The sequence below is a fragment of the Stegostoma tigrinum genome, chromosome 1 (assembly GCF_030684315.1).
Source record: "Stegostoma tigrinum isolate sSteTig4 chromosome 1, sSteTig4.hap1, whole genome shotgun sequence".
NCBI classification, from domain to species: domain Eukaryota; kingdom Metazoa; phylum Chordata; class Chondrichthyes; order Orectolobiformes; family Stegostomatidae; genus Stegostoma; species Stegostoma tigrinum.
Window position 1 is genome coordinate 137,450,008 of NC_081354.1, and position 25,977 is coordinate 137,475,984.

A 25,977-nucleotide genomic window follows, 5' to 3' on the forward strand; every position below is an offset into this window, starting at 1 on the left:
TTTAATTGACCTGCTTCAAAAGCAACTGACATGTGGCAAAGCCTTCACTTTCTATTAACTCTTTGCTTGATAATGAATTCTTACAACATCCATATCAATGATGCAAGATCCAAATCTAACACTGTACCGGGTAGTGCGTTTATCACGAATAATGAAGTAACTTTGAAACTCATGTTCTGCTTTTATTTTCCTGCTTTTTCTTCCATATTCTATTTAAAATAATGTAAGTTTTGCAGTAAAAATTAAACAAATGAAAATGATTAATTGTGAACCATATCTGAGTGTACATAATATACAAGTAAACATACATATGCTTTGTATTTTAAGTTAGTAACGCAATTAAAATACATTGATTTACAGAAACATCTGTATGTTTATAGTATCTTTCATTATACCAAAGTACTTTCCAGCCAATGAATTTTTTTTTAACTTTATTTACATTGTTTAGAAACACAAAACTGAATGTGTTGTGTAAAACAGCAATGGTAATCTGATTTTAGAAAGCACTGTGTTAGCTGTAATGCACTTTGGGACATGACGAGATCAAGAAAGACTGTGCATCATTGCAAGTTCCTTTCCATTCCTTTATGAAACACTGCTGGTCTAGTCCTTTTCTTGCCTGTTTTAGGTAGCAAATTCACATCAGTTCTTGTACGGTATAACCACAGGATAAAAATAAAAATGTACAATTACAGAGTGTCTTTAGCAGTTAAAAAAAAAGTGAACACTGTAGGGAATGGTACAAAAGTAATATGGGCAAATTTACAATAGGCCAGTGTAAGGGGAGCAAAATGGGACAGCAGGAATCAGGAGGCTGAAATAAAACAAAGAACTGTGGGTGCTGGAAATCTGAAACAAAAACTGAAATTGCAGGAGAATCTCAGCAGCTGTGGCAGCATCAGGGTCACTGGACCTGAACCATTAACTCTGCTTTCCCTCCACAGATGATACCAAATCTGTTAAGTTTCTCCAGCAACAGGAATACTGTATGCAGGTTCGATCTCCTTCTCTGAAGAAGGATGCTCTTGCTGTTGAGGGAGAGCAGCAAAGGTTTACCAGGCTGATTCCGGGGATGGTCGCATTCAGGAGAGATTCTATAGGTCAGTATTGTTTTCGCTGGAGATCAGACAAAGGAGGGGCAAATCTCATAGAGACTTATCAACTTCTAACAAGACTAGACAGGGTAGATGCAGGGAGGATGTTCCCGATGGTGGGTGTGTCCAGAAGTGGAGTCACCGTGTGAGGGTTCGGGGTAGACGATTTAGGACGGAGAGGAGGAGACATTTCTGCACGCAAAGAGTGGTGAGCCTGTGGAATTCATTACCACAGGAAATAGTTGATGCCAAAAATGTATTCAAGAGGTGGCTACATATAGCACTTGGGGCAAATAGGATCAAAGATTATGGGGAGAAAGCAGAATTAAGCCATTGAATTGGGCAAAAAGCTACAACCATGATGAATGGTGAATCAGGCTCAAAGGGCCAAATGGCCTCCTCCTGTTCCTATATTCTATGTTTCTATGCTTCTATTTGTGTTTACATATCAGAAGGTTGAAGTTGTTTGCTCTTTTTAAATTTATTCGCAGAATGTGGGCAACAATGCTAAGGCCAGCATTCAATGTGGGACCCCAATTTTACATGAGAAGGTGGTAGGACCTTAGTCATTTTTTGAACTGCACCAATCCACATTGCCAAGGTACGCTCACTGTGTTAGTAGTTGGGAGAGAGTTCCAGGATTTAGATCCAGTAATTGAGAAGGAATAATGATATAGGTCTAAGCCATAGTGACATGTGACTTACAGTGGAACTTGTAGATGGTGGTGTTACCATACATCTACTGCATTTGTTCCTCTAGGTGGTAAGGACCTTGGTGTGGAGGGTGCTGTTGAAGGACCTGGGCAAATTGTTGCTGTGCATCTTAAGATGGTGCATACTATCTGCCAGTGGCAGTGTGATAATTGTTTTAATGGTGGTGAGCACGGGAGTTAACTTGTTCTGGTTGGTGATGAGCTTCTTCTGTGGTGTTGAAGTTGCACACGTTCAGGTAATTGGAGAGTAATTCATCACATTCCTAAGTTGCGTCTTGCTGATGCTGAGGGAGGCATGAGAAACCTAGTTACTGCAGAATTCCTAGCGTATGATGCACTCTTGCAGCAACAGTACTTATGTGGCTTGTTCAGTTCAGTTTCTGGTCAATGTATACCCCCAGGATATTAATTGTGAGAATTCAGCACTTGGGTGGTGTAAATGTACTTGCCACTTATCGGCTTAAGCCTGCATATTACTGAGGTCTCCCTGCAGACAGGCACAGACTGGACTATTATCTGCGAATGAAACAGAACACGGTGCAAACTTCAACAAACATCGTCACTTCTGACCTTACAGTGGCAGAAAGGTAATTTGTGAAGCAGCTGAACATGGTTGGGTTTAAAGCAATAACATTAAGGCACTCTTAAAGCCATGTTCTGGGGCTACAATGATTGGACTCCACCAATTACAGCCATCTTCTGTTGTGCTAGATAAGGCACCAGTCAGTGGAAAGATAACAAAGTGTGGAGCTGGATGAACACAGCAGGCCAAGCAGCATCTCAGGTGCGCAAAAGCTGATGCTTCGGGCCTAGACCCTTCATCAGAGAAGGGGATGGGGAGAGGGTTCTGAAATAAATAGGGAGAGAGGGGGAGGCGGACCGAAGATGAATAGAGGAGACAGTTCCCCAATTCCTTGATTATACACCTGATTAAACACAAATCACAAAAATAGGAGAGCGCAAGATGATGAAAGTATTTGAAAGTGATGATTTGAATTCTGAAGGTGTGTCATAAGAAGCATGAAGATTGAATGGAATTTTTATAACAACCAAGATAATAGAATAAACACCTTAATATTGAGAAATAATTGAACATAGGTAAAAACAGCAAATGGTTTCTCTCTGCTCTGTTGCATGATTTAAATGACTTTTTTTTCTACATTTACAGGACCTTGGAAAAACTGTATAATAAAACTTGATCTGCCTCTGAGTATTTAATCATCATAGAATCCCTACAATGTGGAAACAGGCCCTGTCAGCCCACACTGACACTCACAGCATCCCACCCAGGCCCATCCTGCATAACCCACCTAACCTACACATCCCGGAACACTACAGGCAATTTAGCATGGCCAATCCACTTAGCAGGCAAATCTTTGGAATATGGGAAAAAACTGGAGTACCTGGAGGAAACCCACTCAGACCCGGTGAGAATGTGCAAACTCCATACATGCAGCACCTGAGGGCAGAATTAAGCCCAGGTCCCTGGAGATGTGAAGCAGCAGGGCTAACCACTTAGTCACCGTGCTAGCCCAAAGCAGCAAGAAATTTGGTGGTTCAGTACAGACCTTGATGGGAAAAAAAATTCCCATGTCATTCCTTCCACATCTTTAAACATCTACATCCCTTCAGAATCTGAGTAGGTTAAACAATGTCAGATTTATTGTTTTGAATGAATACATTAAGTACCATAGATTTAATTCAGCTGCCTCACAAAATGAGCAATATCATCACTCATCTAACTTGAATGCTAATGTCAAGGTTAAGGACCATAAAGGGCGGAAATACGTTCATGTATGTTTCAGAAGGAAATGTTTGCACGGGACTTGCTGCATTGTCAGAGGTGCTGCCTTCAAGATGATGCATTGAAGTCAGGTGTTACCTGACCTCTCAAATGGACACAAAAACTGAAATGGCACTATTTAAATTAAGTTAGATAGCATTTTGTCATATAAATCCTTCACCACACAGTATTAAAACATATTGGAGTAGAAAATTGTCTCAGATAGTGGTGAGAAGCTTATGATTTTGAGGCACGCACCAATTGTACTCAGCACAGCTTCAACTAACTGCAGTCAAATGGACTATCGAACACTGTGCCTAACAGGTGAACAACCGAACACCAGCCATTCTGCACGAATTCCTGAGGTGAATTTTGACTCCATTGTTTTGCGACTTATGTCTGATTGGGGTTTTTGTACTTAGCTGCATGTATTAGCAGTTGGCATAAAAATGACAACAGTGACCACATAAGCAAAGTAATTCATTTAGTGGTGAAGCAATTTAGGGCATGAAATTTTACAACTGCAAGTTATTTGTTATTTTTTACATAATGACAGATTGTAACACATTACAGATTTTCACAAAGCACAAATTCAATGGGCCAACTGAAGCGTGATGACAATTGCAAAATAGCTATTACTGCAGCCATTATGTACATAAACTTTAACAAAGAGCTGGGACATAGGTGAGCTTTTCTAATACAATAACTTTGAATCGTGTCTCCAAATAGATAATTCCCACCAGTAAGGTTAATAAATCTTTGGTTTAATATCACAATTGAATTTTATCCATAAATACACTTTCTGCAATGCCCTAAAGTAAGAGTTGATGCTATAAATGTTCTTAAATCATTCTGTTCAGACATGTTATGACACACCTCTGAAGCAGGTTGGGATCGGAACCCAGGCCTTCTGGCTCACAGATATGGACACAAACACTATACAACAAAAGCCCTCAGCTTATGCTGGAATCTGAAGTGCTAAAATGTGATTTGATAACAGAAACTTTTAATTTGGCCAAATTAGCATAACAAGAGAAAAGAAAGGAGAAATCGGCTTGGATTTCAGTTTGGGTGAAAATGAAAAAAGATACTTATAACTGAATCACAGTGACATATCCTTTCTGAGTGAAACAGTAGCAAAGCATTAAGATCTCAGGTTTGACTCCTGTATCTTCACTGAATTTGGCTTGGCCTTCTTAACAAGCTTGTTTTTGGAAAGTAAACTGTAAGACAAACAAGTACAGCATTGGAGAAGGCAAGCCTTCAGTGATCTGGAGTTTTAAAAGTACTGAGTAAGAAACAAATGCAGCAGGGACAGTCCCTGAGCTTGAAGCAAGTCTTTGTAGCAAAACCAAAATGTGCAGAAGGAATTCTGCTAGGAATCAAACAGTACATCAATATTCCACATCTCTGAACCTAAATGGCAGACAGTAAAGTTGCTAAAGGCCAGAGTTATGTTGAGGGTGCTGGGGAAATGGGAAAATGGCTCTTGCTTTTCTGATGCTTGGTGAAATTATCATTGCCATCAGTTAAGAGATCGTAACAATTGTTGTGTGATATTGGGAAGACACAAAGGTTGAACTGGGTCTCACTGGCATATATGTGCAAGCCGAGCCTGAGTTTCAAGATATCGTCACAAAGACATCAGGAAAAGTACCAGTAAATCAGAGAGGCAACTTAATGATGGTCAAGTCACAAACGGCTTCTCCTTAGATGGACTTGGACTCGAATGCAGCATAAACAAACCTTTAGTCAACTAACCTGTTTCTATGCTGTATGTTATATGTAATCCTATGTAAAATCACTACAAACTCCGAGTGAGGTTTCCTAGTTTAAGAGTTAATTGTCAATGTTCCCTCTAAGCTGCCAGGCTGAGCACAATTTAATTTCTTTGAATAATCAAGTTTGTGTGGTCACCCAAAGACAAAATGAGCACAGGTACTTTTAAATGGTAACACTCGGATATAATACTTTCTTTGCTATAGATCTGACCTGGTAGTAAACCTCAAACGTTCATTTCAACCTTTCAATATTATTCAGCTTAACAAGGTGAAAATGTGGCCAAAACTGAAATAGCATTCCAATTATAGATAACAAGGTGTAGAGCTGGCTGAACGCAGCAGGCCTAGGCCCGAAACGTCAGCTCTCCTGCTCCTAAGATGCTGCTTGGCCTGCTGTGTTCATCCAGCTCTATGCCTTGCTATCTCGGATTCTCCAGCATCTGCAGTTCCCATTATCTCTGACAGCATTCCAATTGTTTGCACTGTATATTTGATTACCAGTGCTGATTTACTTTTCTTTCAACTCTTGCAGTGTTGGATCTGTACTCATTTTATTTCATCCCAACAGTTTTACACTGATTTATTTTCGTGCTCAAGAGTTAAAGTATTCCTACTTTTTCTGTCAACTAATTTATTTTGCTGGTTTCTCCATTAGGGTACCCACCATGATTTATCACCAATAACTCTTCACAGCCCCATTCCACTATATTAATTAAATTTCTTCTTGTCAGATTCTCATGAAACTGTTACTATAACACCTTTGAGCGCCATGCTGGTGGAATACTCTTCACTTGCCTGGATGGGTGCAACTCTAATACCACTCAAGAAGGTCAACACCGTCCAGGAGAAAGCAGTCCACTCAACTGGCACCACAGCCACATTAAATCCCTCTGCCACTGACAGTCACTGAGAGAAGCATTTTGCACCATCTACAAGATGTGCTGCAGAAATTCAGCGAAGCTCCTTTTAAACAGCACTTTCCAAACTCATGACTTCTACTATCTAAAAGGACAAGAGCAGCAGATAAATGGGAATCCTACCACCAGCGAGTTCCCTGCCAAGCCACTCACCTTCCTGACTTGGAAACATATTGCCAAGCTTCCAGTGTATTTGGGTCAAAATCCAAGAACTGCCTCCCCAATAATATTGTGGGTGTATCTCCATCAAACAGACTGCAATGGTTCATACAGGCAGTTCATCAACACCTTTTCAAGGATGGACAATAAACATGGCACAACCAGTGATGACCACATCCTGTGAGTGAAGCTTTAAAAAGGATGATAACAAAGGTCCATGAATTAATTTTTAAAAATATTTAATGTGACCTGAACTAAACTCGACATTTGTGGCCCATCTCTATTTGCACCAAGAAACAGTAGTCATGAACAGCATAGAAGTGACAAGAGGCCAACAGCATCAGAGGATGCTGTTGATGTTTCAGGTCAGGACCCTTACTCAGAATAAAGGAAGAAGGGTCGTGACCCGAAACATCAACTTGCCTGCTCCTATGATGCGGCCTAGCCTGTTTTGTTCCTCCAGCTCCACACTCTTTGATTCCAGCATTTGCAGTTCTTGCTATCTCACTGAAATGACAAGTTCAATTCATCTCCAACAATTTTTTTAATGTGTACAAAAGCAGGAGTGAATAGATTCACTCCTGTTATCACACACACCCTCTTTTGTTCAATACATGGCCCTATTCACATTATTGCTTAAAAATTTATATTTTTTCTTTAGAAATCAAAAATAGCAAATGTGGGAGAATGTTGTTTTCAATACTGTTTGGGAGAGGCCAGAAAAGAGAGAGATTTGGAATTAATCACATTCACAAACAATTTGGTGAAACTGAGTTGCTTACAAAGTGGGAGAAAAAGGTATGGCTGTGGGTCTGGAAGACATTGCACAAGAAGCAAGAACAAATTATACTGACATTATAGATTAAGGAGCCAATTTCAAAGCATGCTGTATAGTCTGGTTAATCTATTCCAAACAGGATAAGGGTGCATTATGAAGGACAAAAGTTAAAAGGGCACAGTAACTGATACATGGGAGCATGAGTTGCAAGTTTCCCTCCAAGCCACACATCATCCAAATTTCTTCAATGGCACTGGGTCAAAATCAGGAAACTCTCACACTAACAGCGCTGGAGGTGTACGTACACCACATACATAGCTACTGTCCAAAATAGCTTTCCAACAACCTTTCAAAGGCAATGATGGATAGGCAGTGAACATTGGCCTGGCCAGTGACACCCACATTTGGTGAATGAACACTATTTTTAGCACATTATTGCGAATGTTAAGAAGCTGAATTTCCAAAAGTAAATTCAAGAAGTGAAACTTCTTTTTTCTCGAGAAATGAATGAGCCATTAGACAATGGTTAGAACAATTTCAGTTTAACATAAGATGGAACTAAACAAGTTATTTATATTGGAGGAAGAGAACAGAGCTAGAGGATACCAGTACAAGATTCAGAAGCATCAATCGATTTCAGAGATTTAAAAATTCCTGCAAGATAGTTAACACACAAAACTAATACCCAAAGTAGTTGTTGATATGATGTTTTTTGTAAAAAAAGCCAGATCAAAACTCAAGTGACAGAATCGAGCATTGGTGCAAAACTTAAAAACATTGTTTCTTTGTGCAGAGAAAACAAATTAATACTCTGTAGATCAAGGAATCAACAAATGGTTTATGAAAGAAAAATCCATTACAGAATATTCATTAACTGTCCTCATGGGAGAACCGAGGGCTGAAGGGCATTGCCTCAGAATTACAAGAGGCCAATTTAAGACTGAGATGAGGAGGAATTTCTTCTCTCAGAGGATTGTGATTCTTTGGAATTCCTAGCCACAGAGAGCTATAGGGGGCAGATTCTTTGTGTGTACTTAAGGCTAAGATAGATCAGTAGGAGAATCTAGTGTTAGGGAAAAACATCGGATCAGCCAGCATCCCATTGAATGGCTGAGCAGGCTCAAGTAGCTGAATGAACTACTTCTGTTCCTATTTCTTATGATCTCATAGTCAAGATATTTAATTTAAAGGGGTAAATAGTGGCAGGTCAGCTCAAAGCCATGTCTTTCCTGTGATATTTAGGAAGCCAGGAATTTTTCCACTGCCCAGGCCAGCGTGTATTCAGAATGTGTCCCTTTTTGTTTCATAGCTGTAGTGGGGGCAGGGAACACTGTAGTATACTCGAGGTGGACAGAATCATGGATAGCACATACAGAGAGGTGGTCTCAACGCAGGCTAAGCGTCCACAGGCAGGGAGGGAATTGTTTACCACCAGGCAGCTTAGAAGGCTCCAGTGGCTATTCCCCTGCAAAGCAAGCATACTGTTTTGGATATTATAGAAGTGAATGGCCTCTCAGGAAAAGCAATAATAGCTTTGCTGCACTGTGGAGAAGGAAAAAGTGTGGTATGCAAAAAGGAATAGTCATAGTGGATTCAATTCTAAGGGGAACAGATAGACATTTCTGTGGCCACAAACAAGACTCCAGGATGGTATGCTGCACCTCCCCCCCCCCGCCCCCACCCCCGGTGCTAGTGTCAAGGTTGCCTCACAGCAGCTACAAGATATCCTGGAGGAGGTAATGAGCAGCCAGTGGACGTGGCACACATTGGCACAAAGAAGATTGGTTAAAACAAAGAATGAGGACTTAAAGGTAGAATATATGATGTTAGGAAGCAAGTTGACAAGTAGGACCTCAAAAGGTAGTGATCTCAGGATCACTACCAGTGACACATACTAATCAGAACAGAAATCCAGGATATCTTAGATGAGTATATGGCTGAAGTGACAGTGGAAGGGGTAAGTTTTGGATTCCTGGGGCATTGTAACTAGTTTTAGAGGAAGTGAGACCAGTACAAACTAGATTAGTTATACGTGGGCAGGACCCAGACTGATGTCCTGGGGTAAGTATTTGTTAGAGTGGTTGGGGAAACTTTAAACTAAAATATCAGTGGATTGGAACTTATGCAAGGACTCAGAAGAAGGAGAATGAAGGTCAAGAACAAACGAGGAAGAAGAAAGGTGATAGGCAGAGAGATCAAGGTTGCTGCCCAAACAAATGCACAGTGTAAAATAATGGGAATAGGACAAATAACGTTAAAAAGCCAAGATGTAAGATGTTGTGCCTTAATGTGTGGAAAATTTACAATAAATTCATACAAAAACACGTAAACGGCTGTTTCGGGATCTGACTGCAGTATGAGCAGGGATGGGAACAGAATACCCAAGAATAATCTTATTTAGGACGGAGAGACAAAAAGGAAAAGACCTTGAAGTTGTATTTCTGTTTAAAGAGGAAATTCTGTGGAATCTGTTTGGACAGACCTCAGAAACATCAAGGGACCAAGAACACTCACAGAGGTTATATATAAACCTGCAAACATAGAGTTGATGTTAGGAATGGTAATGAACATATGCAATAAAGAAACATCTGTAATTATGTGTGATTTTAATCTGCAAAAAGGTTGAGCAAATCAAATCAGTAACAATACTATGGAGGAGGAATTCCTGAATATAGCAGCATATATAGGATGATTTTCTAGACCAATACACTGAGGAACCAACCAGAAAACAGGCCAGAGATAGCAGGAACTGCTGATGCTGGCGAATCTAAGACAAGAAGATGTAAAGCTGGATGAACACAGCAGGTCAAGCAGCATCAGAGGAGCAGGAAAGCTGACGTTTCGGGTCTGGACCCTTCCCTTCCCCCATTTCTGAAGAAGGGTCCAGACCTGAAACATCAGCTTTCCTGCTCCTCTGATGCTGCTTGGCCTGCTGTGTTCATCCAGCTCTACACCTAGTCATCTCAGAAAACAGGCCATCCTGGACTGCGTATTATGTAATGAGAAAGGAATAATTGACCATTTATTTGCGCGAGAGCCTTGGGGACGAGGAACCATAACATGACTGAATTCATCATCATGGTGAAAAGTAACATAGGAGATTATCAAGCTGGACAGGTTTCAGAAAGATTTACCAGGATGCTGCCAGATATGCAAGGTTTGAGTTACAAGGAGAGGCTGGATAGGCTGGGACGTTTCCGTCTGGAATGTAAGAGGTTAAGAGATGACCTGACAGAAGTTTATAAATTACTGAGAGTTATAGATAGAGTTGATAGGTAGTTGTCTTTTTCCCTAAAATGGGGGATTTCCAGACTAGGGGGCACATTTTTAAGATGAGGAGAGAGATTTTAAAAAGACTGAAGGGGCAAATTTTGCATGTGGGATGAACTTCCTGAGGAAGTGGTGGATGTGAGTGCAATTACAATGTTTAAAAGACATTCGGGTAAGTACATGAATAGAAAAGGTTTGGACGAATATGGGCTAGGAGCAGGCAGGTGGGAATAGTTCAGTATGGGATTATGTTCAGCATGGACTGGTTGGTCTGAAAAGTCTGTTCCTGTGCTGTATGACTGCATGACTCTATGATTAGGATCCTTAACATAAAAGGAAACTATGATGGTGGCAGGCGTGAGGTGGCTATGATAGATTTAGGGACTTTATCTAAAGGGATGACAGGAGAAAGGCAATGGGAAACATTCAAAAAGCACAAGAATGATTTGCATCTATTGTTCATTCCTGCCTGAATCAAAGTAAAATGGGAAAGTGGCCAATTCTGGCTCAAACAGGACATTAGAGATAGCATTACATCAAGGAAGAGGCATATAAATTGGTCAGAAAAAAAATCAACAGATTTGAGGAGTGGGAGCAGTTCAGAATTCAGCAAAGGAGGGTGAAAAGATTAGTTAAGAAAGGGAAAATAGAGTACGAGATTATGCTTGTGGGAACATAAAAATTAACTGAAATAGTTTCTGTAGGTGTGTGAAGAGAAAAAAGATTGAAGACAAATTAAAATCCCTTACAGTGAAAGATGGCAGAATTTGGTAAACTGCTCAGTAAAGTTAGATCACATGGGATTCAGTAAGAGCTTGCCAACTGAATACAAAATTGGCTTGACGGTCAGAGACAGAGGGTGGTGAAGGGTTGTTTTTTGGATTGGATGCCTGTAACCAGCAGCGTTCCATACAGATTGATGCTGGGTCCACCACTGTTCATCATTTATGTAAACAATTTGGGTGAGAATTTAGGAGGCATGGCTAGTAGGTTTGAAGATTACACCAAAATTGGTCGTGCATTTGACATTGAAGAAGGTTATCTAAGGTTACAAAGGAATCAAGATCGATTGGGCCAATGGACTGCGGAATGGAAAATGGAGTTTAATTTGCATAGATGCAAGGTATTGCATTTTGGTAAAAAAAACAAGGGCAGGACTTATACGGTTAATGATAGGGCCCTGGGCAGTGTTGTCAAACAGTGAGACTAAGGAATTCAAGTGCACAGTTCTTTGAAAGTTGTGTTGTAGACAGTCAGACCACTGAGCATAGGAATAGGGACAACATGTTGAGGTTGTACAGGAGTTTGGTGAGGCCACTTTTGGAGTACTGTGTACAGTTTTGGTCGGCATGGACAAGTTGGATTGAAAGGTCTGTTTCCGTGCTGAATGACTCGATGACTATTATAATGGGAATAATTAATTCGTTCAAATACCATATCAGAGATGTTACTGAAATAAGGCTGGATGAGAGGGAGGAACTGAAGGAAATTAGAATGAGTAGGGACTGAAGGCCAATAAAATCTCAGGACCTGATAACCTACTTCCCAGAGTACTTAAGTAAGTGGCCCTAGAGAAACTGGATGCATTGGTGGTGTTCTTCCAAGCTTCTTTAAGTTTTGGAGCAGTTTCTACAGTTTGGAGGGTAGATAATGTAACCCCTCTAATTAAGAAAGGAATTATAGACAGTCAGCTGATGTTAGTTGTGAGAAAAATGATAAAATCCATTATAAAAGAATGAATAGCTGAACATTTGAAAAACAATGGCATGATTGAACTGAATCAGCATGGGTTTATGAAAGGGAAATCATACTTGACAAATTTACTGGAATTCTTTTGATAATGCAACTATTGATATTGATGAGGAGGAGCCAGTGAATATGGTGTATCTGAACATTGAGAAGCCTTACCCAAAGTTCCACATATGACATTAGTTTGTAAAACTAAAACACATGGGGTAAAGGTAATGTACTGAAACGGATTGAATCAATGCTAAGACTCCAGCCATTCACAATATACACTTGTGACTTAGATGAGGGAACTAAATGTAATATCTCCAAATTTGCAAACGACACAAACCTGGGTGGAAGGGTAACGTATGAAGAGCGTGCAGAAATGGTTCTGTGTGATTTGGACGATTTGAATCAGTGTGCAAATGCATGGAGGATGAAATATAATGTGGATAAATGTGAGGGTAGGCACTTTGGTAGCAAAAGCAGGAAGGCAGATTATTATCTGAAGGTCTGTAGGATGAGAGAGTGGAATGAGGCCTGAGAATTCTTGCAGACCGATTGCTGAAGGTAAGCATACAGGGGTAGTAGTTGGTAAAGATGGAAAATGGTATGTTGGCATCCATAGCGAGAAGATTTAAGTACAGGAGCAAGAAAGTCTTGCTGACATTGTACAAGGCCTTGGTGAGACCAGGCCTAGAAGATTATTTTCATCCCCTTCTCCGAGGAAGAATGTTCTTACTATATAGGTGGAGAGCAGCGAAAGTTTACCAAAGTGATTTCTTGAATGGTGGAACTAACATTTGAGGAGAAGGTTGAATTGCCTAGGATTATATTGCTGCAATTCAGAAAAGCATGACGGGGGTAATCGCATAGGAACCTATAATATTTTAAGCAAGGGCCGGTTTAAGGATACAAAGTAAGCAATTTAATACTGAGGTAAGGACAAATTTTTTCACTCAGAATTTACTACCACAGAAAGCATTTGAAGCCAAAACACTGTATGATTTCAAGAAGCAGTTGGATATAGGACTTGAAGCTAAAGGGTTCAAAGGATCTAGGGGAAAAGCAGGAACAGCTCTTGAGTTCAACTATCATCAGTATGAATGGCAGAGTAGGCTGGAAAGGCCAAGTTGTTTACCTTTGCTCCCATTTCTATGTAATACATGGAAAGGAACCAGAAAACAAAACTAAGATTTTCCTTGTTTCTATATATTAACGTTACTTGCATTTATCATCAAATAAACGTTCTTCTTAATAATTCATTCTTTTACCCCGCCCCACCTTAAACTTTTTAATTTAAAGAGAATATGCAATTCAATTAAGATACTCATAAAAATACCCACATCGATCATGGTATTTTCTGTGTTTTGCAACCAAGAAAATTCTGTCTGTAGGAAGCAAACTAACCATGGTGCAGAGATGAGAACAAGAGTATGTAGATAGATCTTCTTGATTTTATTTGGATTCCATGGAGGAATCATGTGCAACATTCCACCAGACAATTCAATACATGAAAATAACAATGGCAACGATAACAACATACTTATACCATTGTTTTATCATGATAAAATGGTACTTCAGAGGGACATATAAAAAACATTTTTCACCAAACTATGTAAGGAGACATTAGGAAAGGGGTCACAAATGAGTGTTGTTAGAACGGCACTCATCCAGATAAGTGCGACGCTTCCATCACACTCCTGGCTTCTGCCTTGCAGATAATGGACACACTTTGGCTCATCAGGACATGAGTTACATACAGTTGTATTCCTAGCCTCTTACCTGCAATTATAGCCATTGTGTTTATCTGGTGAGTCCAGTAGAGTTTTTGTTCAATGGTAACCCCCAAGAATGTTGATAGTGAGGAATTCAGTGGTGGCAACACCTTTGAATGTTAAGGTGTGGTGATTAAATTACCTATTATTGGAGATAATCTGGCAGTTGTGCAGCACGAATGTCACTTGCCACTTGTCAGTCCAAGTTTGGATATTTTCCAGATCTTGCAACATCTGAACATGGACTGCTTCGATATTTGAGGAATTGTGAATGGTGCTGAACATTGCGCAATTATCAGCGAACGTCTGACCTTATGACGGAGTGAAGGTCATTAATGAAGCAACTGAAGATGGTTGGGCCCAGGATACTTTCCTGAGGAGCTCCCGCAGAGATGTCCTGGAGCTGAGATAACTGACCTCCAACAGCAACGAACATCTTCCTATGAACCAGGTATGACTCCAACCAGCAGAGAATTAAATTATTCCGCTCCTTCAGGCCACACACAGTTCATTCAGCCTTGACGGCAAGGGCTGTCACTCGCACCCCACCGCTGGAATGCAGCTCTTTTGTCCATGTTTGAACCAAGGCTGTAGAGTGATCAATAACTGAGTGGCCCTGGCAGAAACCAAACTGGGCATCGAGTAGGTTATTGCTGAGCAGGTGCTGCTTGATAGCACTGTTGTTGACACCTTCCATCACTTTACTGATGATCGACAGTACACTGATGGGGCAGTAATTGGCTGAGCTGGATTTATCCTGTTTTATTTGTTCAGGATAAAACTGGGTAATTTTCCATACTGTTGGGTAAAGTTGTAAGTGTACTTCAAGAGCTTGGCTAACGGTGTAGTAAGTTCTGAAGCACAAGTCTTCAGTGCTATTACCAGAATGTTGCCAGGGCCCAATATACAATACAATGCAATATCCTTTTATTGCCGCATGTTCCCCATGTAGGGGTACAGTGGAAATCTTTTACAATGTCTGCTTTCTTTTGGCAACATCTTAGGCACAAGTACCTCGGTACAATTCTTGGATACAGCAGAGGGATAAAAGCTGTTGCATTACTTACAGAGTTGAAAAATAAGTTTAAAATAGGACATCATTAGAGGTGATAATGGGAACTGCAGATGCTGGAGAATCCAAGATAATAAAATGTGAGGCTGGATGAACACAGCAGGCCCAGGAGCATCTCAGGAGCACAAAAGCTGACGTTTCCGGCCTAGACCCTTCATCAGAGAGGGGTCTTTGATGAAGGGTCTAGGCCCGAAACGTCAGTATTTGTGCTCCTGAGATGCTGCTGGGCCTGCTGTGTTCATCCAGCCTCACATTTTATTATCTTACATCATTAGAGGGTTGACATTACAGTGAAGTAGGGAATATCAAATAGACATTACATTGGAGCAGCTCAGCGCAGGGTGCCTGCATGTGGTCTGACCGCCTGCACCAGATGCCAGTCCAACAGCAGTGCCTCCAACCATTTCTTAACATAATATAGTGTGAGTTGAATTGGCTGAAAACCAGTATCTATAATGCTGGGGACCACTGGAGGATGCCAAGATGGACCATATCTGGGGATGGTGATGGTGGTGGCCGAGACATTATCTGTAAGGCAAGGTTCTGTGCATGTGACTATGTCAGTCTGTTGCTTGACTGGTCTATGCGACAGTTCTCCCAATTTTGGAACTAGTGTCCAGATATTAGTGAGGAGGACTTTGCAGGGTCTACACAAGGTGTTTCTGCAATTGTGTTTTATGCTGCATAGGTCGATACCAAGTGGTCCATTCAGTTTCATTTCTTTGTTTAGAATTTGTAGCGATTGATATAGCTGAGTGGCTTTGTTAGACCATTTCAGAGGGCAGTCGAGAGTTATCCACATTTCTACAGGTCATGAGTCACTTGTCTGCCTGATGGGGTGAGGATAGCGGATTTTCTTCCCTGTAGGACATTAGTGAACCAGACAGCTTTTTTCTGATAACTGACAATGGTTTCATGCTAATTAGTAGATTCTTAATTCTAGATTTTTAAAAACATTGAATTCAAATTCCACCATCTGCCATGGTGAGTTTCAAACCTGCATCCTCCTGCTGAGTTCTGGATTAATAGCACAGCGATAACACCATTAGGCCATCATATGATATGCAGAGCAAAGGTTTGAATGTGTTTTCAATTAATCAAGGTGAACGGCTGTTCAACAGCATTAATATAGACATCCAACAATTTACTGTCTTTATATCATTAAGCAGATTGCTATAGTTTTGACTGAAGATTGCCTTCCTAACAACTCACAATAATTGGACAGACCTTTAATAAATCATTTGGTGAACAACTGCTTCATGTTATATGCACTACTTTGCATTTATGACTCACAGTCATACAGTCGTAGAGATGTACAGCATGGAAACAGACCCTCCAGTCCAACTCATTTATGCCAACCAGATATCCTAAATAAATCTAGTCCCGTTTGCCAGCATTTGGCCCATATACCTCTAAACCCTTCCTATTCATATACCATCCAGATGCCTTTTAAATGTTGCAATTGTACCAGCGCCCATCACTTCCTCTGGCAGCTCATTCGATACACGCACAACTCTCTGCATGAAAAAGTTGCCCCTTAGATCCCTTTTAAATTTCCCCTCTCAAATTCAACCTACACCCTCTTGTTTTGGACTCCCTCTACACTGGAGAAAAGACTTTGACTATTCACCCTACCCATGAACCTCATGATTTTATAGACTTCTATAAGGTCAATCCTCATCCTCCCATGTTCCACGGAGAATAGCCCCAGCCTATTCAGCCTCTCCCTACAGCTCAAATCCTCCATCCCTGGCAACATCCTTGTAAATCTTTCCTGAACCCATTAAAGTCTAACAACATCCTTCCTATAACAAGGGGACCCGGTGAAGATTCATTCAGACTGGAGCTGAATGTTGTTCTGCACTCATATGGTATGAATGTTGATTGTCATTTAACAGCCTAGGGTTTACTATTGTGCAGGTCTTGCTATATATGGACAGGGGATGCTTCAGTATCTGAGATGCCAAGAATGCTGCTCAATATTGTACATTCATCAGTAAATATCTCCATTTCTAACCTGATGATGCTGGGCAAGGTCATTATTGAGGAAGCTGAATTTGTTTGGGCCTCGGTCACTATCCTGAGGAACTCCTGCAGAAATATCCTGGAGCTGAGATGACTGACCTCCAAAAAACCGTCTTCCTTTTTGCTATCTATAACCTCAATCAATCAAGAACCCTGTAAGAGGCGAAAGAAATTTTGTCAGGGCTCCCTGATGCCTTGCTCACTCATTTACTGTCTTGATTCAAGGAACTCATTTTTATATCGCACCTCTGGAATTCAGCATTTCTATCCAGTCTTAGACTAAGGCTATAACGAGATCCAGAGCTAATTTGGTCTAACTGAATCCAAACTGAGCACTGGGGAGCAGTTTATTGCTGAACAAGTGATGATGATGATGATGATAGCACCCTCTGGCACTTGATTTGAGAGTAAAATGATGAGGTAGTAATTGGCTGGATTAGATCTATCCTGCATTACGTGGACAGAATAACTGGGCAACTTTCAGCACCGCTTGGTAAATGCCAGTGAACTGCAGCTAATTCTGGAAAACAATTCTTCAGTCAAGTTACTGTACGTTGTCAGGGCCCATTGCCTTTGCAGTATCCAGTGCAATCAACCAGTTCCTGATATCACTTTGGCCTAATCAAATTGCCTGAAGACTGGTATGTGTGCTACTAAAACCTGAGGGGGAGACCGGGATGGATCATCTATTTGACATAGCTAACTGGCTATTGTTGCAAATGCTTCAGCCTTGTCATTTGTACTGATGGGCTGGAATTCCCTGTGATTGTGGATGAGGATGTTTGAAGAGCCTCCTCCTGTTGTTTTCTTGTCCATAACTATTCACAGATAGATTTCGAAGGGATTGCAGAGTTTTAGTCTGACTGGCTGTGGAACTGCTTCACTGCACCATGCATTTCCACGTGAATTGACATCAGATCTTTTTTTTACGTGATCCTATTGAAACCTTCAACTGTATTGCCTGCAGTAGTTATATGCGTAAGTTTCTGCTCTAATGAGCTGATACCTAAACTACAATTACCCTGCCTGGTTGTGGGTTCCTCAAGTATCACACCACGGCCCATTCCAGCCATTTGTGGGATGTAGGCATCGCTGGCTGGCCAGCATTTCTTGCCCGTCCCTTGTTGCCCTTGAGAAGGTGATGGTGAGCTGCCTTCTTGAACTGCTGCAGCCCTCCTGCTGCAGGTTGACCCACAGTGCCATTACAAAGTGAATTCCAGGATTTTGACCCAGTGACAGTGAAGGAACAGCAATATATGTCCAAGTCAGGATGGTAAGTGGCTTGGAGGGAAACTTGGATGTGGTGGTGTTCCAATATGTCTGCTGCCCTTGTCCTTCTAGATGGAAGTGTTCGTGGGTTTGGATGAGGATCTGTGGTGAATTTCTGCAGTGCATCTTGTAGATAGTACACACTGCCACTGAGCATCGGTGGAGGAGGGAGTGGATGCAGTAGCAATCAAGCGGGCTGCTTTGTCCTGGGTGGTGTCAAGCTTCCTGAGAGTTATTGGGGCTGCACTCATCCAGGCAAGTGGGGAATATTCCATCACACTCCTGACCTGAGTCTTGTAGATGGTGGACAGGCTTTGAGGACTCAGGAGGTGAGTTACTCGCCACACTACTCCTAGCTTCTGACCTACTCTTGAATCCACTGCGTTTACGTGGTGAGTCCAGTTGAGTTTCTGGTCAATGATAAGCCCCAAGATGTCAATTCAGTGATGGTAGCACCATTGAATGTCATGGGGTGGTTGTTAATTGTCTCTTATTGCTGATGTTCATAGCTTGGCATTTGTGTGGCATGAATGTCACTTACCATCTGTCAGCCCAAGCCTGGAAACTGTGCAGATCTTGTTGTATGTGAACATGGAATGCTTCAGTATCTGAGGAGTGATGAATGGTGCTGATCATTTCTACTTCTGACCTTATGACAGAGAGAAGGTCATTGGTAAAACAGCTGAAGATGGTTGGGCTGAGGACACTACCCTGAGGAATTCCTTCAGAGATGGCCTGGAGCTGAGATGATTGAACTCCAGCAACCACAACCATCTTCCTATATGTCAGTTATGACTCCAAACACCGGAGAGTTTTCCCTGAAACCCACTGATGCCAGTTTTGCTGGAGCTCCTTGATGTCAGACTCAGTCAAATGCAGCCTTGATATCAAGGGCTGTCACCCTCAACTTACCTCATCCAGTCCAGGTTTTAACTCGAAGCTCACATGCAATTATGAAATGGAGTGGCAGTGTTTTCATTAGTCTCTTGTACATCTTTCACTTCTTGCTCTTCAATGAGTGTCTGGTCAAGTTGCTGGTTTTAGGTATCCTAAAGTAGACGGTCACAGGGTATCGCTGTGTTGAGAGAAATGTGCATGCTTATAGCATTCAGTGTTGGTAGATCCAAAGGGATTGTTGGATAAGGGATAAATAAGATGCAAGAAGGAGGATCAGAGATGACCATACTGCCACCTTCAAAGTTTTCAGCACAACCAGTAGCCCCACTACCTCCAGTGATGGTGACAACCATCTCCTCCACCACAGTAAAGATGTACAACCGGCCTGCTTCTGTCAGCCAAGGGCGACTGCACCCTCTTGTCCAGCAAAGGAGAGGGAAGTGTGCCAGAGAGTGAGGTACAAAGTGATTGGGTTATATACCTATCATGACTGAACGACTGGTAACATGTACACGTTATGCAACGTAGTGGTCATGCTAAGTATGTGGCTGTGAGGCAAAGATATGAACCAGTTATGGTTATTAGAAATCATTATAGGTGATTGAGTAGGCTGACAGTGAATTAATCAGTGTACAAGGCTAGTGGTTCAGTTGTACGTATATAGCATCTGAAATTGAATTCACTGACATTGATCATTTAGGTGAAATAATTCAACTTCTGACAGCACTGCATCTAGATTGTTGGGGATACACCACGAGAAATCAATGCAACAACTATCTTCTTCCATTGCTTTCACACTCACTGCCTGGGCAGGGCCTCTTGATACTCAATGAATTTAGGTGGCATGGTGGCTCAGTGGTTAGCACTGCAGCCTCACAGCACCAGGGACCTGGGTTCAATTCCAGCCTCAAGGCAACTGTCTGTGTGGAGTTTGCACATTCTCCCCGTGTCTGCGCGGGCTTTCTCCGGGTGCTCCGGTTTCTTCCCACAGTCTAAAGATGTGCAGCCTAGGTGGATTGGCCCTCTAAATTGCCTGTAGAGTTTAGGGGTGTGTGGGTTACAGGGGGATGGGTCTGGGTAGGATGCCCCAAGGGTCAGTGTGGACTTGTTGGGCCAAAGGGGCTGTTTTCACACAGTAGGGAATCTAATCTAAATTACCTCTCTCCACCGCCTACAATGACTCCTCTAATGCTGGGCAGAGAGCCTTGATGTGTCCTCTCTGCCCAGCAACAACACTGTCTGCTGCTTTTCATGCTCGGTCTGTCTTTTACAGCCATTTCCAGTGCCTGTTACAGTTTGAATGCATTTCCTTTATAAGTGGTATGGCCAGATATTAGTAGTTCAAGTTAATTATAATTGGCACTACAGTTTAGTGATTTTTCATCCATTGATGACTTTATTATAAAGTGATCAAAGTCCCAGAGGCCTAGGCCCGAAACGTCAGCTTTTGTGCTCCTAAGATGCTGCTTGGCCTGCTGTGTTCATCCAGCGCCACACTTTGTTATATCAGTTTAAGCTGATAGTCACCAGGCCTCATGCAAGGGATGAGGTTGACAGAGAACCTTGGCCAGTGAGTGGATTTAATCTGTGCTGTTGGCATCACTCCGCATAGCAAACCAGCCATCCAGCAAATTTAGCAAATGGACCTTTAAACAGTATTTAACACTACAACATTAATGGAACAAAGTCCATCTGCTGCCTACGGGGAAAGGAAAATGAGTGGGTTAAACACTCTTTTAGTTCAGATGGGGTCAAACGAGTTTGGACTTTTGAAGTTTTGTAGCTCAGGTTTGCAAAATGTGCAAAGTAGAAGAGTGACAAACAGATATTTAAAGATGAAGAAATGAACAATATTTGGATTAATTGAAAATATTTAACAACGCAACAATCGTGATTTCACATTTACCTCAATTTGAACAACTTGAGGGTAAAATAAATTTTCAACTTTAGTTAACTCCTTGTTGAGATTGTATGATATATACTTCATGTCAATCCACATTTACACAATAAAACAATATTAGAAAGTCTGAGTTTGGGAAATGTATTACTTTGTGCAAAGGTCACTACAATGGATCAAAGCAATGCAATATGTTATGGATGAACCTTCAGATGAATTTAACTCAGTTACTTAATGCAGGAGAGAGTTCCCTCAATTATCTATAAAACAATGATGGTGTCCCAGAGGAGTAGTGGAGGCAAGTACAATTACAATATTTAAAAGATATTTGGATAGGTACATGAATAGGAAAGGTTTTGTGGAATATGGGCCAAATACTGGCAAATTGGACTAGTTCAGTTAGGATACCTGGTAAGCATGAAGTTGGACTGAAGGGTCTGTTTCATTCTGTATTACTCTATGACTCTACGTTTAGTTGTTGTTCTGTAAAACTGGGAAAGCACTAATAATATTAACAGCGAAGAAAATATGCTGTTGTATTACCCCTCCACATATTTGTTCTGGTCTCCATGCATATTCTGAGCACTTCTCTACCTTGTGGTCATTTTTCTTTACAAATGATGCTTTGATTTATCAAATCCTCTTTTCAGCCTTCCTTATCAGCTTGAATCTATGTTCTCTTGTTTCCCAATTAAGACTGTATTGTTGACCATAATTAGCCACATTCTGCGCGTCACAATTTTTACAGGAGCCCAGAAATAAAAGTAAACACTAAACATTCTAGCTCGTCTTAAATCAAGTATAATGCATCGCAAGGTCAGTCTCATTCCAGTCAAGTCCAACCAGCTGGACCCAATCTGTTATTATAATTAACTGCAACAGTTTTGACAAACTATTCACAGCCAGTGATTTGCTTGAATGTCAATGAATTTTCAGATAAAGAGCTAACTGTGCTTGATCAGTCACGGTAAATATGTTGTCAGTTTTGATTTGTAATATGATTGTATTCCCATGTATGTTTTGCATTTGCAGTACAGTAGATATTGCAAACTAGAATCACTCCTCCTAAGTACTGAGTTTTTGTAAGGTATATTTTTGGTGAGGATTATAACTTTAATCCCTCCTTGTTTAAAGAGTATCCAGCAAACTAGCATAGCTGAAATCATTGAATAAGTAAGTGTTAATGCACAATCTTTATCTGGAATAAGATGTAGACAAAGATATCAAAACTGCCCTTTATAAGCAACCGGTAACGTTTCGTGATTGAAGTGAAAAGACTTGTATTTATATAGCATGATCATTAGACAGTACTTCCCAAGTACAGTTATCACATAAAGCACAGTCTACTCGTGCACAGCGACTATTCACAAACAGCAATGTGATAACGATTGAGGACTGTGCTTTTGTAATGCCTGATTGAAGAATAAACATTGGCCAGGTCACCAAGCTAACATCTTTTGGCCTGCTGTGTTCATCCGACTCTACACTTTGTTATCTCGGATTCTCCAGTATCTGCAGTTCCTATTATCTCTCACCAAGCTCGCACCCTTGCTCTGCTCCCAAGCACTCCCAGTGAATCTTTCACTCCCACCTGAGAACACGGGCGAGATTTTGACTTCTCAACTCACCCCAATAACAAACAAGATGTCTTTGAAATGAGGGGTACGCAGATTCACTTGGAGTAGGCAGTCTCACGTTGTCTGATTTCTGCTCCCACGCTCCTTTCCGGCATCCCAGGCATTTATTGAACCAACGAGTCAATACTTCGTTGAATTTGTACAGTAATTGTATTTATACTGTACTGACGCGGAGCCGCTGCGCTAGCTCAGCCCAACTCATCTCACCCTCGCCCCGTAACGCTACACCTCAGAAATGTTAGCTATCCGTGTTCCTTATCTGGCGGACTTTGCCGAAACTCTCGACTGATTTCCAGCCTTTTTAGTCTGTTGGTCTCCCGTCTACCTGGGACATCTCTGAGACAGGGGTTGACATGTTCACTTGTGCTGATCTTATACAAGTACTGTATCCATTCATCTAATCTGACCTACGTAAGCTCCTTTCCTTTTGCTACAGTGGAAACAATGTAAACCGACTGACCCCATGTTGCCTTTACACGCCTCCTTGCTATCTATGCGTGTTCGAAAGGATCAAAGGTGGGTTTGAGCCTGTTACCCAAAGTCACTTTTTGATCTGCAATGAAGGGAACAGTGGAAACAAGAATATGCAAACAGCAACAAGCAAAGCAACGCATGGATTTTGCAAAAAAGTTGTTCTTTAAAAAAAGTACACTCACTCCGGGCATGTTCCTGGATCTGCTGCACGATGTGGTCGAAATGATCCTCCTCATCATAGATTGTAAAAGAATGCATCTCGTAGCCTTCCCCGACAAAGGCGACGTGGACTCCCTCTATTGTGAAGAAGCAGGTCCTCTCCTCAAAATCTTCAGCGTACACCAGTGCCACCCTCTTCCACCTGTAGCGCCGGAACATGGCCAAGAACATCTCTCCCATCTTGGAGTAGGACGGGGAGACCCGCGTCAGGTAGGAATACTCGGGCACTTTGTGCACGAAGCCTGTGGCTAAAGGGCCGGCCGATACCATGGGGATGTTCCAGTGGGACGCCAGCCTGGCGACCGGAGCAGCGGCGTAGTCACACACTGGCCCCATGATCACATCAGGTTTCTGAAGCATGCTGATGTCCACCAAGTGAAAGAGCGCCTTGTTGCCACATTCCGAGTCCAGGTAGCGCACGCTGAAGTTCAGCCGGCTCTCCGCCAGGTTCTGGATGGCGTAGTCGATAGCCGGCCTGATCTTGTTCATGGAGAACAGGTAGGAGCTCTCCACGGGCAGCAGCACTACCACATTGATATCCACCGTGTTCCCTGAAACCAGAAACAGCAGCGTGCAGTAAAGGAAAGCGCGACCTGCAAAAACAGACCGCATCCTGACCGAAACAGGGGTCTAATTTCCTTATTCTCTTTTTGTTTTGGAAGGGGTGTTGTATAGGAAGGGGGGGGTGGTTTGCTTTCTCAAGGGCAAGCTTGGGGGAAGAGAAAAGAAGGCGACAAGATGACTAAGTTTCAGAGGAGGGGGAAACTTTTTTGCAAGAACGTTAAAAGAGGAGATGGTTGTGGTCTGGTCTCTGAAGGAGACCATTCAATCTGGAGAGGCTGATTGCTTTGAATGGTGAAGCCTGTAAAGCTGCCGTTTAAATAGCGTGCTAGCCAAGACTGTACCACAGAGAGCCACGGGGAGGAGGGTTTGCTCTTCCAATTGGTTCCTTACCAAGTCAGTCCCGTTGCATCTCTCCGCTCGCTATCTTTTCCAGCATCGTTTTTCCTTCGGCTGTGGCCAATTGCAAGACCCTCTCGGACAGATTAAAAATTATTGCAGATATAGTTTTTGTTTCAAAAGGTTGCATTCACCCCAATGCAAATTTAATTATATATATAAAAATACAAAATATATATGTACTAAACAAAAGAAAAGGATGCTTCGTCAATGAAAACTTCTTCGGTAAAGTTGCGAGAAATTAAAGCAGGGGCAGACTTCTGGTTCCGTGCAAACGAGCCGGGTCACTGTGAGTAGCAAGGGGGATGCACCATCTGTCAATGTGGGTGGTACAGGGTGTCAGTCAGTTATCACAGCCCGGTGCAAGCTTTCCCTCAGGCGACCTCCATTTCCTGGTTTCACATCCCAATTCCTGCAAACACATGGAATTCGCTCTTTCACCAGGAGAGATCATGTATTCGCCTTTCAAAATGGTTAAGGAGTTTAAACCACGCCAGCAGACAGGAGAAAAAAAGCGGAAGAAACTCTGTTTATTTTCTATTGTATATTTGTAACGCACGTTAAGAGAGACGTGCTGTCCAGGTTGAATTACCAGGACTCCAACTGCCGAAGAACAGCGACTCCCACCTTCCTCCCCATCCCCATTTGTAGAAAGGTGACATAAAATAAGATGAGAACAACTTGTGCAGTACACGGGAAACGCAAACTTTCGCAAACGGATATGCTGTTTCCGTTATCCCATGTTAAAGGCACCATGTGAAATTGTTGCAGGGAAACAACTGAAATCAGCTCCTTGGCACATGGTGTGAGACCTAAGAATTCACAAGGGTGACTGAGACAGAAATTTTGAGCGTGAATTATTTCTGTGTGGAATTCTGTCATGTGCGAGAGGACTCATTGAAGCCCCACAGAAATGCACGGTGTCTGATTTGGTCCTAAGTCTTAAGATCTTTGCTTCTTTCTAGCTTTCTGTGGCTCTGTCTTCAAGGATAGAGAAAGGAGTGGGAAGTTCACCCTCATTCATAGACCAGACAGGTGCATGAAAGATAAGAGAATACACAGATATGGGATGACGGTGGTGGTAAACTTGAATAAAGTTTAAACATAATAAAATGTGAGGCTGGATGAACACAGCAGGCCAAGCAGCATCTCAAGCAGCTTCCTGAGATGCTGCTTGGCCTGCTGTGTTCATCCAGCCTCACATTTTATTATCTTGGAATCTCCAGCATCTGCAGTTCCCATTATCTCTAAAGTTTAAACATCTTTACTGACTGGTCAGGTTGAATTCGTAGTGATCTGTACACTGGTTGGAAACACAAGTTGAGGGTGAGAGAGAAAGAAGCTAGAGATTCTTCTCAACTGATGATCAGAAGTGTAAAAGATTTGGAACAGGTTCTGACAAAACTGTGAAGATTAATGTAATCTCTAAATGTAAAATCATCTTTAGGAAAAGTTGTTTCAATTGTTTGACAACATTTTCCTCTCTATTAGTATAGTTATAGAGTTTTTACTGCCCTGAAAGAAGC

The 25,977-nt window shown here is 41.8% G+C and overlaps 1 protein-coding gene across 5 annotated transcripts in view; it reads right to left on the minus strand.

The window, feature by feature from the left end:
* The window catches only part of npr3 (natriuretic peptide receptor 3), a 75,370-nt gene extending 50,707 nt beyond the window's left edge, over window positions 1-24,663 (minus strand). For 4 of the 5 annotated variants that reach the window (XM_048538600.2, XM_048538598.2, XM_048538618.2 and 1 more), the window contains exon 1: window positions 23,455-24,363. In XM_048538600.2, coding sequence (XP_048394557.1) covers window positions 23,455-24,103 — 649 coding nt within the window. In that variant the 5' untranslated portion in view covers window positions 24,104-24,363. Of the gene's footprint in view, window positions 1-23,454; window positions 24,364-24,445 lie in introns of those variants that run through there. The other variant, XM_059648859.1, reaches the window with a different exon arrangement.
* Between the last annotated feature and the right edge of the window lie 1,314 nt (window positions 24,664-25,977).